Source organism: Carettochelys insculpta, chromosome 21 (genome assembly GCF_033958435.1).
Source record: "Carettochelys insculpta isolate YL-2023 chromosome 21, ASM3395843v1, whole genome shotgun sequence".
In the NCBI taxonomy this organism is placed as follows: domain Eukaryota; kingdom Metazoa; phylum Chordata; order Testudines; family Carettochelyidae; genus Carettochelys; species Carettochelys insculpta.
Genome location: NC_134157.1, coordinates 13,377,891 through 13,392,056, shown reverse-complemented (window position 1 = coordinate 13,392,056; position 14,166 = coordinate 13,377,891). Strand labels below are relative to the sequence as shown.

General features: G+C 50.8%; 1 protein-coding gene across 1 annotated transcript in view; it reads right to left on the bottom strand.

Moving 5' to 3' along the window:
• HMCN2 (hemicentin 2) overlaps positions 1-10,540 on the bottom strand; it is a 129,673-nt gene extending 119,133 nt beyond the window's left edge. Inside the window, exons 1-3 of the mRNA XM_075015857.1 lie at positions 10,306-10,540; positions 9,595-9,740; positions 649-807 (exon numbers count right to left, since the gene is read on the bottom strand). Coding sequence (XP_074871958.1) covers positions 649-807; positions 9,595-9,740; positions 10,306-10,540 — 540 coding nt within the window. The remainder of the gene's footprint in view (positions 1-648; positions 808-9,594; positions 9,741-10,305) is intronic.
• Between the last annotated feature and the right edge of the window lie 3,626 nt (positions 10,541-14,166).

Genomic DNA, 14,166 nt, shown 5'->3' with positions numbered 1-14,166 from the left:
CTGAGGAAGCGGGGCCGGACAGAAGGCTACAGGAACAAGGGTAGGGGTCTGGGCAGGAGGGGAGAGAGGAGCAGGTGTGGGTGGGGGTCTGGGCGACAGAGGGGGCACTTACCTCCATGTGCTACTGCTGCTGCCCCCTCCGCCAGCCAGAGGAATTGCAGCTTGGAGAAAAGCCTCTCTAGGAAGGCTTTTCTCCCGCCTCCCAAACACGGCCCCCCGCACCCCCTGCTGCTCTGACTGGCTGGAATTCTGGCCAATCAGAGTGCTGGGGGAAGCCTATCCAGGCAGCACCCTGCTGCTGTTCCTCCAGCTGGGGGAGATGGAGGAGGAGAACAGCCTCCCGCTTCCACCAGGCCCTGGCTTGCCTGGGTCTGGCCTGCAAGAATTAGGGCTCCACACCCCACACAGGCTGGATGCAGGGGAGGGAAGCCCCAAGCTGCCAGGGCCAGATCCAGGCAAGCAGTGACCCACACCTGGACTGCGGGTTCTGCACCCCTGCAATCGAAGGTGTGCCAGCAACTGGAGCTACAGAATACAGGGTGCTGTTTATTGGTTTCATAGGGACAAGACACTTGAATGCTGTGCTGCTTTGCAAAAGGCTTCATGGGCACAGCTCTTCATCGCCTGCCAGCACAGCCAGACACTCACCTGGGACTGTTTGTGCTGCAGCAGCTGCAGCAACTCCTGCTTACGCTTGTAGTCTTTGGCCCGAGCATCCGAGAAGACGTAGATGAATGATCCCGGGTGCGAGACCTCCACTGCCAGCTGGATGGCTCCAACACTCATCTCTGGGCAGTCCCCTCCGCCCTGCAGCCAAAGAGCCCATTAGGAAACTCGCTTGACCCTGTTGAGCCCAGACTGAGGGCTGCAGGAATTATCCTGGCAATGGGACACCATTTCCATTAGGGAAGGGTAATCTGGCTCAGACCGTGTGCCCTGTCACACCGACTGCCTCCTCTCCCAAGAGCTCAGGGTGCCATACCTGCTCTGCCCTGGGGACACGCCCAGAGCCAGAGCAACCCCCTCCTCCGTTCCCATTTCCATTGGCAGTGCATGCACTGGTTTCAAGGTACACCTAACAACTCTGCCTGGCTACACAGAGGCCACTTCACAGGCAGCTGGAACGAAACTACAGGCAGGAGCTGCACCCAGCATCCTCCTCCGGGCTTCGGAATCATTCAGGACCCCTAATGGATCGGTGCCCTTTTCAGACAGAGAGTTTCCATTTGTGAGTAGGTTACATTGTAAAAGGGTTAATAAATTATTAATAGATGATGTAATGAACAGCTAATTACAGATGGTCACAGAGACCAGCAGGTTATGTGTAGCCATTTATAAAAACACCTGCTGCTGATCTGCCTGCGACCCCGCAGAACACACCCTGCTTTTGGTCCAAACCTGCTTGCAACCCCTATTAATCACTTACAAACAGACCTTCCCACAAAGCATGGGCAGTAAAAACACCCAGCGACTGCTGGAGACACCAGCTCCTGGTGGCCCCCCAGGCAGCTCAGCAGAAGAATAATCTCACATCCTAGCCTTTCCTCCTGCGTGTTTCATCTCAAACACACAAGAAAACAGAACTATTTGCCAGCTTTCCTAGGAGACTGGGGAGCAGACGTTCATTTAGGACACAGCTAATATTTCACTTACAGCCTAGGGGCCTCCAGCTGACGTAGTCCTTAGTAACGAGAGTTCACCAGGCCACTCAGCTATAAACAAGCCATCCCAGGCAGCTGGTTAGATAGCTAATTGGAAATATACATCTTCCAGAACTGGAAGGGACCTTGGGAAGTCTCCTGCCCTCTTGGCAGGACCAAGCACCATCCCTGGCATCTATTTGCCCCAGTCCCTAAATATCCTCCTCAAGGATTGAGCTTACAACCCTGGGTTTAGCAGGCCAATGCACAAACCAGTGAGCTATGACATACACAATGAGAATACAATATATCTTGCATTCACATGGTGCTTTGCATCTTGAAGGACCCTGAAAGCTCTTTGTGGAGATACCTGCCTATGTCCTTCTCTCAGAGCACAGAGGTAAAGGGATGGCCCAAGGTGATGAATATCTACACGTGATTCACTTCCTTTGTCACCCAATGCAGCCACCTATGCAGAGGAACGTGGCGGGCGCATAACTTCCCATTTCTGTCAGAAACATTTGGACTGAAAAGCCAAAACCAAAGGATGGAACGTTTTTAGACTGGGGGCAGCTGTAAGAATCTGAACATTTCCGGGGAAAATAAGTCAGTGAAAAACCCCCCAAACACTGATTTCAGCTCAAGGTTATGGAGGAGGGAAAATCATGTTTGGAACAACTCCAGACACAACCCCAGATTTTGCAAAAAGAGCCCCCAGGGACCTAGAATAACCAGGAGTGATCTCAGTCTCCTCCCAAGACAGTACCTGCATCAGCAAGGCACGTCTGCCACCTTGCGGGGGCACTGACCACGCCAGGCCCCACGCCCTTCCCCAAGGGTCTCTCCTGACCAGGCTGGAGCTGCTCTGTGCTCTCCTCTGATCCCCACCCTAAGGTCCTCCAGCCCAGCATGTTGGGAACAGGCCAGAACAGCCGGGACATTCCCGCACCTCAGCTCTTCTCCAGTAAGGGGCAGCACATCTAGCATACTACCTATGCCCCAGAAGTCCCTGCCCCATTAACAGAGGAGTGAGTTGGCCCCTCTCTTTCCCTGCCCTGCGCACAAAAATGAAACTCCCTTCAGAGTGACAAGTGCCACTAGACTTCCTTGCCACTCTGAACCCAGTCAGCACACGGCAGGGAAAAGCCAAAGCTGCTGGAGGATGCTCTGAGTTATTTCGCTGGTTTCATGGCAGCTTGGCTGAGGAGCCACACTCCTTGGCATCTGGGACTTCTTTAAGGGTTGCATTCCAAGCCAGCCAGCTGGGTTTCCAAACTGCCCATTCTCAGGTTTAATACCAGTCGCCATCGGCCACCTACCAACAATGTTGCCGATTGTAAGACAAGGCAGACAACTGTACCTGAACGTAGAGACCTCTGACCTCTCGCTGGAATGCCTCAGGATCTGCTGTGAGGGTTGCTGGTCCAACCTCTGCCAAAGATACCAAGATATCAGCACTTTCTCCTCTCTGGGCATCAGCCAGCAACCTTTCTTCTCTCTCTCTCAAATTTCCCTATCGCAGACTTACCACCACGTCTGAGAGCCACCAGGTGGATGAGGTAGTGCCTTGTATCTGAAATATGAAGCTATACATACATATCTCATAGAGCTGGAAGGGACCTTGAGAGGTCATTGAGTCCAGTCCCCTGCACTCACAGCAAACCTATCACCATCCCACATAGATTTTTTTTTAAATCTAACCTTGAAAGGCCCCCTCAAGGACTGAGCTCACAACCCTGGGTTTATGACAACAATGCTCTAACCCAGGGGTCTGCAACCTGTGGCTCTTTTAGGACTTCTTTGTGGCTCCCAATGCTACAATTGCAAAGTTTTTAAAAAAAAAAAAACCCTCCTGATTATTTTTGATAGCTGGTGAAGGTCTAAAAGCCCAAAAATAACAACTGCTATCTAAATAGCAAACCATATGTGATCTCCAAACATTGGAGAACCCGCCTCTAGCATCCCCCAGAGAGAGAGAAGGTTCAGAAGTGACAATCAGGAAGACAGTGGTACACACACACGTAAAGTGCGAGGAAACAGAACATGTGAAAAGTTTGTGATCATCCTGCAGTAAACGTGGATCGCATCACAAACCATTGTGTGTGCGCTGTTCTGAAAAGAGGGATTACAGAAAGTGGGGTTTGACGTCATTTATTAAAGAGTTTTGAGTGTTTGCCAAATTGGAAAAAAACGGCTCTTCTTGCTATTTTGGTTGTTGTCCCTTGCTCTAACCCCTGTTGGTGAAAGAGACAGGTTTCTATGGCCCTTCATCCACCTTCTCTTCCCAATATCCTGGGACCAACACAGCTACCACAACATGCAAATATCAAAAGGGTGATGTTAGTTGGACCCATTCCTGCCTCCCCCAGAAACCTGCATCAGCAGCTGTAGCTGTCTTTCAAAGAACGCTCCTTTGCCGTGAGAAGAAGGCCAGGCCTCCTTTACTAAGCAGAAACAGAAGAGTGCTGGTTTGTGATGGATTGGCTACTCCATGCCTTTCTGTGGGGGCCACCGTCCCACCTGGCACTGAGAGGTAACCCTAAAGAGCAGCCTGATCTGAGACACTATCTAGACTGCAAGCTATTTAGGTCCCATCCCATTATAACAGGACTTAGTTGCACTTCCACATAGTCTTGCAAACAGGACCAGTCTATACGATCACCCTGTAGCCAAACTGTGGCAGCCTGGGGCGGGGGGGTCAGTAGGGCTGTAGCATGGTTCAGAGACCCAGAGGTCACCTACCCTGCAGGTGGGAGTGTGATTTCAGGACAGCTACTCATCCCCAAGCTAGCTTCACTTTAGCCAGCCCATGCATCAGAGCAGCGCAGCTGGGCTGAACAAGTCCACCTGCAAACCTGGGTAACTAACACTTCACAGCTGTTGTCATGGAGCTGGCAGGGTGTCATGAATGAATGTCTGTAAAGGGTTAAACCAGAGAGTGTGGGTTCTCTGTTGGCAAGCAGCCAGGTGAGCCAATGGGAAGAGAGAGGGATCTTTCCAACAGAAGCGGTTGCCTGCGGAGGTGGGGAGAAGTCTATTTTTGTCTGGCCGGAGCAGAAAGACCAAGATATTTTAATCCCGAGCAGGCTTCATGAATCCAGTAAATGTCCAGCCCCCAACACAACCTGGGCATACAGACATGTAAGCAGAAAGGAAATGTTTTGTTAGACATGACCAGATTATTTTTAATGTTGGGTTTGGTGTGGGACTTCTCAGGCTGGCTGATGTACCCCCCTACATGCTGTGACTTCTACACTGAATCCCAGGGAAGTAATTCTTTGTGCTTTAGCATTTTGTATACTTTATCTTTTGTTTTTTTAATACATTATATTTTTAAGGCAATGATTTGATTCCTGTGTCCCAGAGAAGGGTCTGTGTGTGTCCAGGCCTAAGACTGAAAAGTCAGCTATCAGACTGCAGCTTTATTTCTGTCTTTTGTTTCCAAGCTCTTTCCTAAGGGAGGGCTAAAAGGTTGTGTTCACCCCACAGGGAGACATCCCAAATGTGTCTTCCTGTGTTTTAAAGGGGCATTTTCTCACTTGGGTGGTGGCAGCTACCTCTCAAGGTCAGGGAATCTGTGACCTTGGGAAGCTTACTAAGCAGAAGCCTATAGAGGAAGGGTATTTTAAGGTCTTTTTGGGCCCCTACCTTCTGCACTCAGAGTGTTAGAGAGGGGATCAGCCTTGACATGAGGTTACAGCTGGCTGGGGTGTATCAACATGAGCTGCAATCACACCCTGCCATGGCCGTAGAGATGGAGGGATGGATTTCAGGAGTTGCTTGCTCAGTCCTGTGCTCAATCCACAAGAGCAGAGGCCATGGCACTAAGGGGACATCTACACTGCAATGAGACACCAGCAGCTGGCCTGTGCAGCTCTGGTGGAGCTCTGGGACCTCCCAACTCTCAGGGTCCTTAGCCCAGGCACCAGTTCTGGCCCAGACACTTACACAGCAGTTAAAAAGTCCACCACTCGAGTCGCAGCCAGCTGAGAGTTTTTAACTGCAGAGCAGGCAAACCGGCACGGGTGCAGCAGGTATCTCCCCATGCTTGACCAGCACAAGTGCAATACCTTTACATGGCTACCACTCCCCTCCGGGCTCTGCAGCTCTGGCTGAAATGGGGGGCATCTTTAAAGCCCATGATTCAGCTGGTGGCTAGAGCAAGGCAGGTGGATGCCTAAGCTCCCAAGTCCTCCGCTGGGCACGTCCCTGCAGCCTTGCCTACGACAAGTAGCACAACACACTGACACACTTTTTTAATTAATGGGACATGAAACTCAGTGCTGCCCGAGAGTTAACTATGGCCAGCATTGTTAAAACCCCTACCCTCACTAAGGTGAATACACATTTCACGTCAAGCTTCACAAACTACAAGCGGTGCTGTAGCATCTTAAAGATGAACACATTTAGTTAGTAGGTGAAGAGCTTTCATGGGTAAGACCCACTTCCTTGTCTTACCCACCAAAGCTCATTACCTAATAAATAAATTTGTTCATTTTTAAGGTGCTACACGATTGCTTGTTACTTCTCAACAAGTTAGCTAAGAAGAGTTAATACTTATGTATGCCTGCAGGCTGACTGTGCCTCAGTTTCCCCCACAGCTCTCCAGGGACCAGGAGCACATACCTGCCTCATAGGGGGCGGTGAGGTTTAATGCAGGTTTGGAAAGCACTCAGAATCCCTCGACTAAATGACACCTTGGAGAAGTGCAAAGAATCACCATCACACAGAACTCTGGCACAGCACCTACAGGCTGACCAATCCCCCCCTCCCCACGAGCGGTTCTCTCAGGACGTGAGATGGGCTTAGAGATCTCTGAAATCATGTCGGCGCTCTCTCAGGCTGACGCCCACCACACTGGGAGGCTCTTCCCTCAGTTTTACCACAGAGACAGGCAATTTACAGCGCCAGGGTGTCCCAGTTACAGCAAAGCAGATGCCAGAACCAACAGGGGATTGCAACCCCCCATCTGTTTCCAACAGCTACAGCAGGACAGAGGTACCATGGGAGCTGGCAGTCTCCCCCAGCCCTACCTACCATGCCTTATACTCCTGCACCTCCCAGGCTATTTCAGCTCTGTCCTGGGTGTAGTAAGATGGAAGGCCTAAGCCAGACAGCACAGGCCTGATTTGAGGCCTGAAGCCTAACTAACAATGGACAAAACATGGCTCAAAGCAAAGCTCAGCTGTGGGCAAGAGGCAAGTACCTGCTAACAGAACCTGGCACCGACAGGGATGAGAGTCCAAAACACTAACTGGTAATTGGCCCAGGTGCAGAACAATAATTGGGAGACGTGGAAATTACAAGGTGCCACCAGCTCATTAAAAAAGACTGTGGTACTGACTCCTCACAGATGCAGACCTAGGTTCAGGAAAGGGTCTAAAATGGCAGCATGATGGATAAGAGATGATCTAACTGAACCACGGGCTACAGGGTGATGGGTGGTATCTAAGTAGTGTCACACGATGGTAACCTGATACATCAGCAGCGAGGCGAGCTTTGTTTGTACCTGTACACAGCATGGTGTCTTGGGGGGACCATCTTTGTCTGACCAGGGGGGGCCGTGGAATTCCCACTGACCGCGTCAGTCCGTTGCTACAGGTACATCTGTACGGTGCATTCGTACACTTGACAACTGATATTTGTACCTTGCTTGACAATAAACCCTGGCCAAGTGCCTTCGATCGTTTTCTGATCTGTGGTCGCTGGGGAACCTCACAGGGTCTGCTGCAATCATTGGGCCCATACCAGTGAACATGCACGCAGGCAGCCTTCTGGTTATACTCAACGGCACCAAAGACTCATGAGGACACAACGACAGTAAACCCACCTAACTACACTGGGTTGAAAGAGATCGTCTGCTTTACCAGTGCCCTTTGTGATGGCAGTGAATGGTAACCACACAATGCCCAAGGACAGCAGCTCTAGGTCTGGTCTGCAGTGTAACCACTACTGTACCAGAAAACACCAGGGCATTCCCAGGGTCTCTCCACGGAATTAAAAGTTGGTTGGCCGGACACCACAGAGCCACACAGGAACTGGTTACCAGACTGGCCTAAAGCCTTGGGCGATAGCCTTGCTCAGGGATGTGGCTACCACACAGCTGAGTGTGGCCGGGACTACGAGACCAATCCCGGTTGGGTATCTGCTACTGTGAGGGCAGGGCATTGACTATGGCATGACAGGAACAGTGTGCAGCCCATGCAGGGCAGATGTTGTGGGTGTGAAATGTCCCACTTTGGAGCAGCATTAGACAGAAAAGGGAGGACCAGAAACTTGCTCGGTTCCCAAGTAGCCCCATCTAGGTGAGTCAAAAGGTCAACTCACATATCTGGGTGCCTCTCAAAGAAAGAGTCGGGTCGAATACCATGAGGCACTCCATACACAGGATCACATTAAACGGCGTCCGCTCCAAACACCTGGCCTGGCGTTTCCTGGGGAGCTGTTCCGTTGGTAACCAGAGCACAAACATGAGCTGTCTGGATTTAAGGGACAAGCCAACTGGTGTCTCTGTTACAAAAGACAGATGTATCCCCAAGACCAAGTGGATGCTGGACTGTCAAGAGGGGGCCCTGTTTCTATTTTAAGACACGCACACAGCAGATAGATGCCAATTCGTTCTAAAACTCCATTTAGTGCCTCTGATAGCTTCTCCTGCTGTCTTTCCTACTTCATAATTGCTAGTTTCTGTATTAATGAGCTTGTTCTTATTTGGTGAATGAGTAGCACCTCCTGGTGTGCATAAAAGCAAGGACCAGTCAGAGGAACCACTTTCATTTTTACTTCATGTAAAATATTGTTTCCTTGTTTACTATCAGGTTCAAATAAACAATTATGACTTCTATCCCCGTAGTGTTCTTCAGCTAGAAAGATCTCAAATAACTGGAGAGTTTGTAGAGCAATAAGGCCTCTCCCCACACAACTATTCAAATGCAGCCAGTTCAGGGGTGGATTACAGTAAAGGTACCTGCATGCAGCAACAATAGTTTGGGATACCAATGTGAAAGAGGATTCTTAAGGAAGCAGGATATAAATACCTAAATGAGATTGTGGCCAGAGTTCTTAGAATTAACACCATAATTAATTCTTGTGAAAAGTGACCTGCCCTCATCAACACCCACAAGGATCACGAAAGCCAGGTTCACATCACAGCCAATATGCAGCACTCGACGTCCAATAAAGACTTTAATGTCTAGCTGGTTCTGTGCTGGCTACAGATGTCTAAGAGTTCAACCCTCCAAGGCAGCCTAGGATCAAATTCAAACTGCCTGGCCGGAGATAAAAACCAGGCTGTTGAGTCTTTACCGCTATTTTAACCTGCATGAGCAGGCTGGAGGTCAGGGCACACTCTTGGCAGTCCAGCTGTAACCCACACACCTAGCAGTGGTTCACTGTCCCATGGAGTGGCATCTAGACCACATACTCAGATAAAGAGTGACTGCCCCCTACAGCCTTTGCTGAGCACCAGCTGCCTTTTAGCTCAAACTGCAGAGGCTCCTGCACTGAGCTCCAGAGGTCCCAGGTTCAACTGCCTGTGGGTGGTTACTCAGACACACTCTGATAGTGCCATCTAGTGACCCTGCAGCAGCCAACCTCTCTGAGGTCTTCAGCCCAAGTACTCAGCTGGCCCAGCCATGCCCTGGTGATGAGGCTTGCTGGCCAAGCTGCAAGGCCACAAATCAAGCCAGGGCCTGAGGCTAAACCAATCAGCGTGAGATAACGGTAATGTGAGGAGGTTCAATGGTGGCAGGAATCCCACCCGCCTTGGGGAGGTTTGTTAGAACTTCTTCAGGAAGTTGACAGCTTCCATCACAGACAGTGGCTGTCTGGGCCAGACTGATGCTTTTCATATTTGAGCTGAGGCTTTCTTGCCAGCGAGCTCAGGCAACGATTCCAGCTCATTAGCATTACCCTGCTCCAGCTGTGTTTGGAGCTGTTACCTCCTTGCCTTTACCACCCTGAGCGATAACCAGGCTGAAAAGCTGCGGAAGCGGATAACAGGGCACAACAAAGTTGCCTTGAAAGGGTGGGGGATTTTGATCCTTTCTAAAGGCAGCTGTTTGTTTTCATACTGAGCCAGGTTAAAAGAACCACACAGACCTGCACATCAACGTTTCACAGCCCCAGAACCAGGCAGGGTTCCCTCTGATTTTTTCTATCCCTGGGCAGAATAAATTTTGTTTTGTGCACCAAGGCACGTGCAGTTGTGCACCAGCAACAGAAAAAAAACCCCCGCATGCTCCCCACCATGGGCAGCTGTGGGCGCTCTTCTAATCAGCTCGGCAGCACCTGAGTCTCTCCTGAGTGGCTGCCCAAGCACTTAGTTTACAGGGAATCCTAGTACCAGGCCTTTTATGTGACCATAAGCCAGTCCTCAGAATGAAATGGGCCCAGTATGACCGGTCCCAACGGCCCTAACTTAGTGCTATGCAACATATTATGCAAATGAAAACCAGAGTCCCATATTATGTAGCATTTCTCACATTGGACCAGAATCATTGATTGCGGCTTAGTACAATGCAGTCCTTTGTCTGAACCAGAGCCCCGGACCCTGGTTGATTGCAATGCATTGTCCTGGTTCAGCAGGATGAGTCCTGGGTCAGTGCAATGCATTGTTCTCAACAGGACTAATGCTATGAAATTTATGGAAAGCAAACCGCCTTACCTGGGTCGTGAAAGGGAATCAGTGCATAGTTGCTAATGGCTTTTGTGCTCCTGCTGAGTGTCCGCTCCAAGATCCGGGATGCTCCATCTATCACCTGCACCAGGTCGTCGTGCATGGAGCCGGTAACGTCAAAGACAAAGGCCAAGGTGACCCCTTCGGCATTGGGGATGGGCTCTCCAAGGACAGGGGCCAGCAGCAGCCAAAGGCCCAGGAAGAACCCTGCTCTGTGCTGCATGACCTGGGAGTCTTCCAGTGCACAGAAATAGGCAACCCCTCTGCCCAGATGCCTGAAGATGTGCCCCACAACCTTTGTGTGATTCTGTCCCTGGAAAATGCTCCTTCTCCACTTCGTCCCTCACCCTCCAAAAAAGAGCTGAGACTTGATCCACAACTCTCCCTGGCCCCAGGGCAAGAACAACCCCAGGCAGAGAAGTTAGGCGGCCTTTCCCTTAGCTGCTTCTAGCTGGACAGAGGAGAGGCCCCAGCTGCAGCCCTGGCTCCCCCAGCCTCTCCATTCGTTCTTGGCTGCTCCCAGACACCCCCTGAAACAAGCCAGCCAGTGCTGTCCCCTGGCTAGAGGGTGCCCTCCTTGGACACGGGGGTGGCGGTGGGGGAGAGACAAAGCCAGCCCTTGGAAGAAGTGCAGCCGCCAACAGCTGCATGAAGGGAACCTCCTCCAAATTGCAACTTGTGCAAGAGAAGAAAAGCACTTTTTCAGCTACTCCCCTGATGAGACGGTGGGTGGGATCTGGAGGAAGGGGCGACTGGTAGCAGGTCCTAAAGCCCACAATATTCACAGCAATCCTAGCCTCCTTGCTCCCCCCGCTCTCTTCTCCCCAGGCCTGAGACAACCATCTCCCCACCCCCGCCACCCCAAGGATGCAGGGCTCAGAGAAATACAGGGAGCAAGCAGCAGAACTGGGCAGGAAGGAAAGACAGGCATTGAAGGGAGAACAGCTGGGATGTTTGCAGGACTCTAAAAGAGAGTGAATGCAAAGTGCAAATAAATATCAGAACTGGAAGGACCCTCAAGAGGTCATGGAGTCCAGTCCTCCGGGCTCACAGCCGGGCCTCCCACCCCCCCTGCCCGATTTTTTTTTTTTTTTAAATATAACCTGCACTGGCCCTTGACAGGTCTCCTCAAGGACTGAGTTCACAAGCCAGGCTTTCCAAGGCCAATGTTCTAACCCGTGAGCAATGCCCCCGATGGGTGACTTCAAGAACACCGAGCACTTCCCCCTGAAGACGCACATGGCAGAGCTCTTGAGGGAGTCTGGCAGGATTCTCAGCACAAATGGCAGGCACAGCCCAGCACCAGAGCAGCCTGGAGGAGGACTTAGACGTGCACGGCCTAGGAAGCAGGAGAAAGCCACACTAGCAGCCTCCCAGCTGCCATGACACTGATTATCTTGCACACTGAAAAGCCCGGCACAAAGCAGAACAAAGGGTGGGGTGGGAAATATATTCCATAGCTGCGAAGTTATGGACCATTTAAAGTCAGGGCACACTCAACTGGGGAGATGAAGACATGAAGAACCCTACGGGCAAGGTTTCTGGATCCCCTTGAAGATAAGCCAGTGATCTCTTCCGGATCTTGTCTGTGCCATCTGAATAAGCGATTGCTCAGTTCCTTAAGGGAGGGAATTCAGGGAATCTATCATTTGCTAAGGCCAGTCAGTGAAACAGGCCAGGCAAGGAGGAAAGAGCCCTGAAGCACAGAGCGCGTCAAGTCCCGTTCTCTGTGCTTCACAGCCGGACTCACGGATGCCCCTCTCCATTTTCCCATCCTTGTGGCCAAATTCTGATCTGCATTATACCCGTGCAACACTACAGACTCACATGGAGTGGCACAGGAGTAACAGAGCAACGTCCGATCGGAATCATGGGCCGTGTCTGCCCACAAAAAGCTTGTGCAAACTCTGCCCCGCCCCCATGCACGCTGATTTTGGTTTTCACGTTGCTGATTTCTCCTTTCGCTTGATCCTGTCCCTGATCAGTTTAAGCTAAACCAAAATAAATCAGATTCAAACCCAAGTAAGAGCGTCCACTTGGCCTGTTGGCAGGTTTAACTAAACGGTTTTCAAATCACGATGCAAGTTGAACCCATGCAACTGAGTATGTCAAGAAAGCAGGGAGGCCCCCAGCCTTTAGGTTTACTTAGAGACTTCCCTGCTGTGACTCCTGAAGCAGCATCTACATGGAAGAAAACAGAAAGGGAGAGCTCTACAGTAATGTTAATCTTGGGAGGAGACTCTCAAAGAAACAGATGGGAGCACTGGGACAACAGCCACGTTAATGTTCACAGGCAGGGCTCGAAAGAGGTCTCCAATGCACTGAAATGGCAGCCTCCTGGACAGACACTTCCAGGTGGGAACTATTGTTTCCACTCCGTATTTCCCCCTTTCCCAGACAAGTCAGCCAGCAGCAGTCAGCTGCATGCTTCTGTCTGATTTCCCGCCCCACCTGCAAACTGACGCCAACCTGCCTTCATCCGTCCACTTAGCAGACAACAAATCTTGTCTACGCAGTAACACTGGTGTTCCCTGTAAGCTGAGCGCTTGGCCAGCCTCCCAGGAGAGTTTCAAATGATGCCCAGCTGATTAGCAGAGTGCCCACAGCCTCCCATAGCCTGCAGCGTGGGTGTCTGGTAGGGGAGCTCATCTACACATGCCTTGGTGAACATCACAAAATTTATTCCACCCATGGACGGAAAATATCAGAGGGACCCTGGCAGCCAGAAATGGCAGTGCAATGGTGCGAGGTCTCAGTGTAGACAGCCCAGTTATTTAAAGCTTGAAACCTGGACCACTCAGCCATCACCTCTGCTCTCTTAATAATAGTCACCCTTTTTAAGATAAAACAGAAATTGAGGTGCTGCGCCAAAGCATTTGCACTAAACTTCAGGGCTTATTTCCAGACAACTTGGCAGATGGAAACTGCAAAAAGCAATTTCATAGGATGTTAACAGCCTAATCCCGGCACACAGCCTAGTGGCCTCTTCTCTATCTACTGCCAAATTGCTCAAACAGACAGAATGGGAGGGGGAGGGAGGGGAAGCACAATTACATTCTGGAAGATACAATTACAAGACATTAATATCAACCATCATCATCAGCTGCAGGCCGAATTGACCCTGACAGCCCTTTACCACAAGGCTATGCGGAGGAATTACAGGAAACAATGTCTGGCTATCAGAATAACATAGGTTAGTGGGATGGAGTGAAGAGGCTGCTTTCTGTGGGAAATAAGAAAAGGCCAGAGCATACGGGAATGATTAGCCGTTATATTGGCAAAGAGTGGCTACCATGAAAAGAGCAGCTCAGACAGGGCTGACCCCTTACGTGCTCGTTCTAGGAAGAGGAACTGGAAGAGAAGTGTGAGGGCTGGAAGGAGGATGTGTGGAAGGTTCATGACATGCAGCAGGCTCACAGACTGGGTAACGAGAACATTGAGCCAGCAGCTAAGAGCACCAGCATGAAAGAACATCAATAATCACCAATGCATTACAGGCAGGCAAGTCCCTGACAGGCCCACTGTATCCTCTGTCCTGGGGGCTTCTGCAGCCCTTGAATTTAGCCCCAAGACTCCACTTTTCCCCTTTTATATACACAGGGGAGAGGCACAGAAACGCCTGCGGACACACAGGCAGCTTGCATGAGAGCAGTGAGTAGATATACATTATCTCATAGAGCTGGAAGGGACCTTGAGAGGTCAGGAAGTCCAGGCCCCTGCACTCACAGCAGGACCGAGCACCATCCCTGACCATTTTTTTTTCTTTTTTAAAAAATCTAACCTGGGCCAGGTCCTTGAAAGGCCCACTCAAGGACTGACCTCGTCACCCCGGGTTTACAAAACCAATGC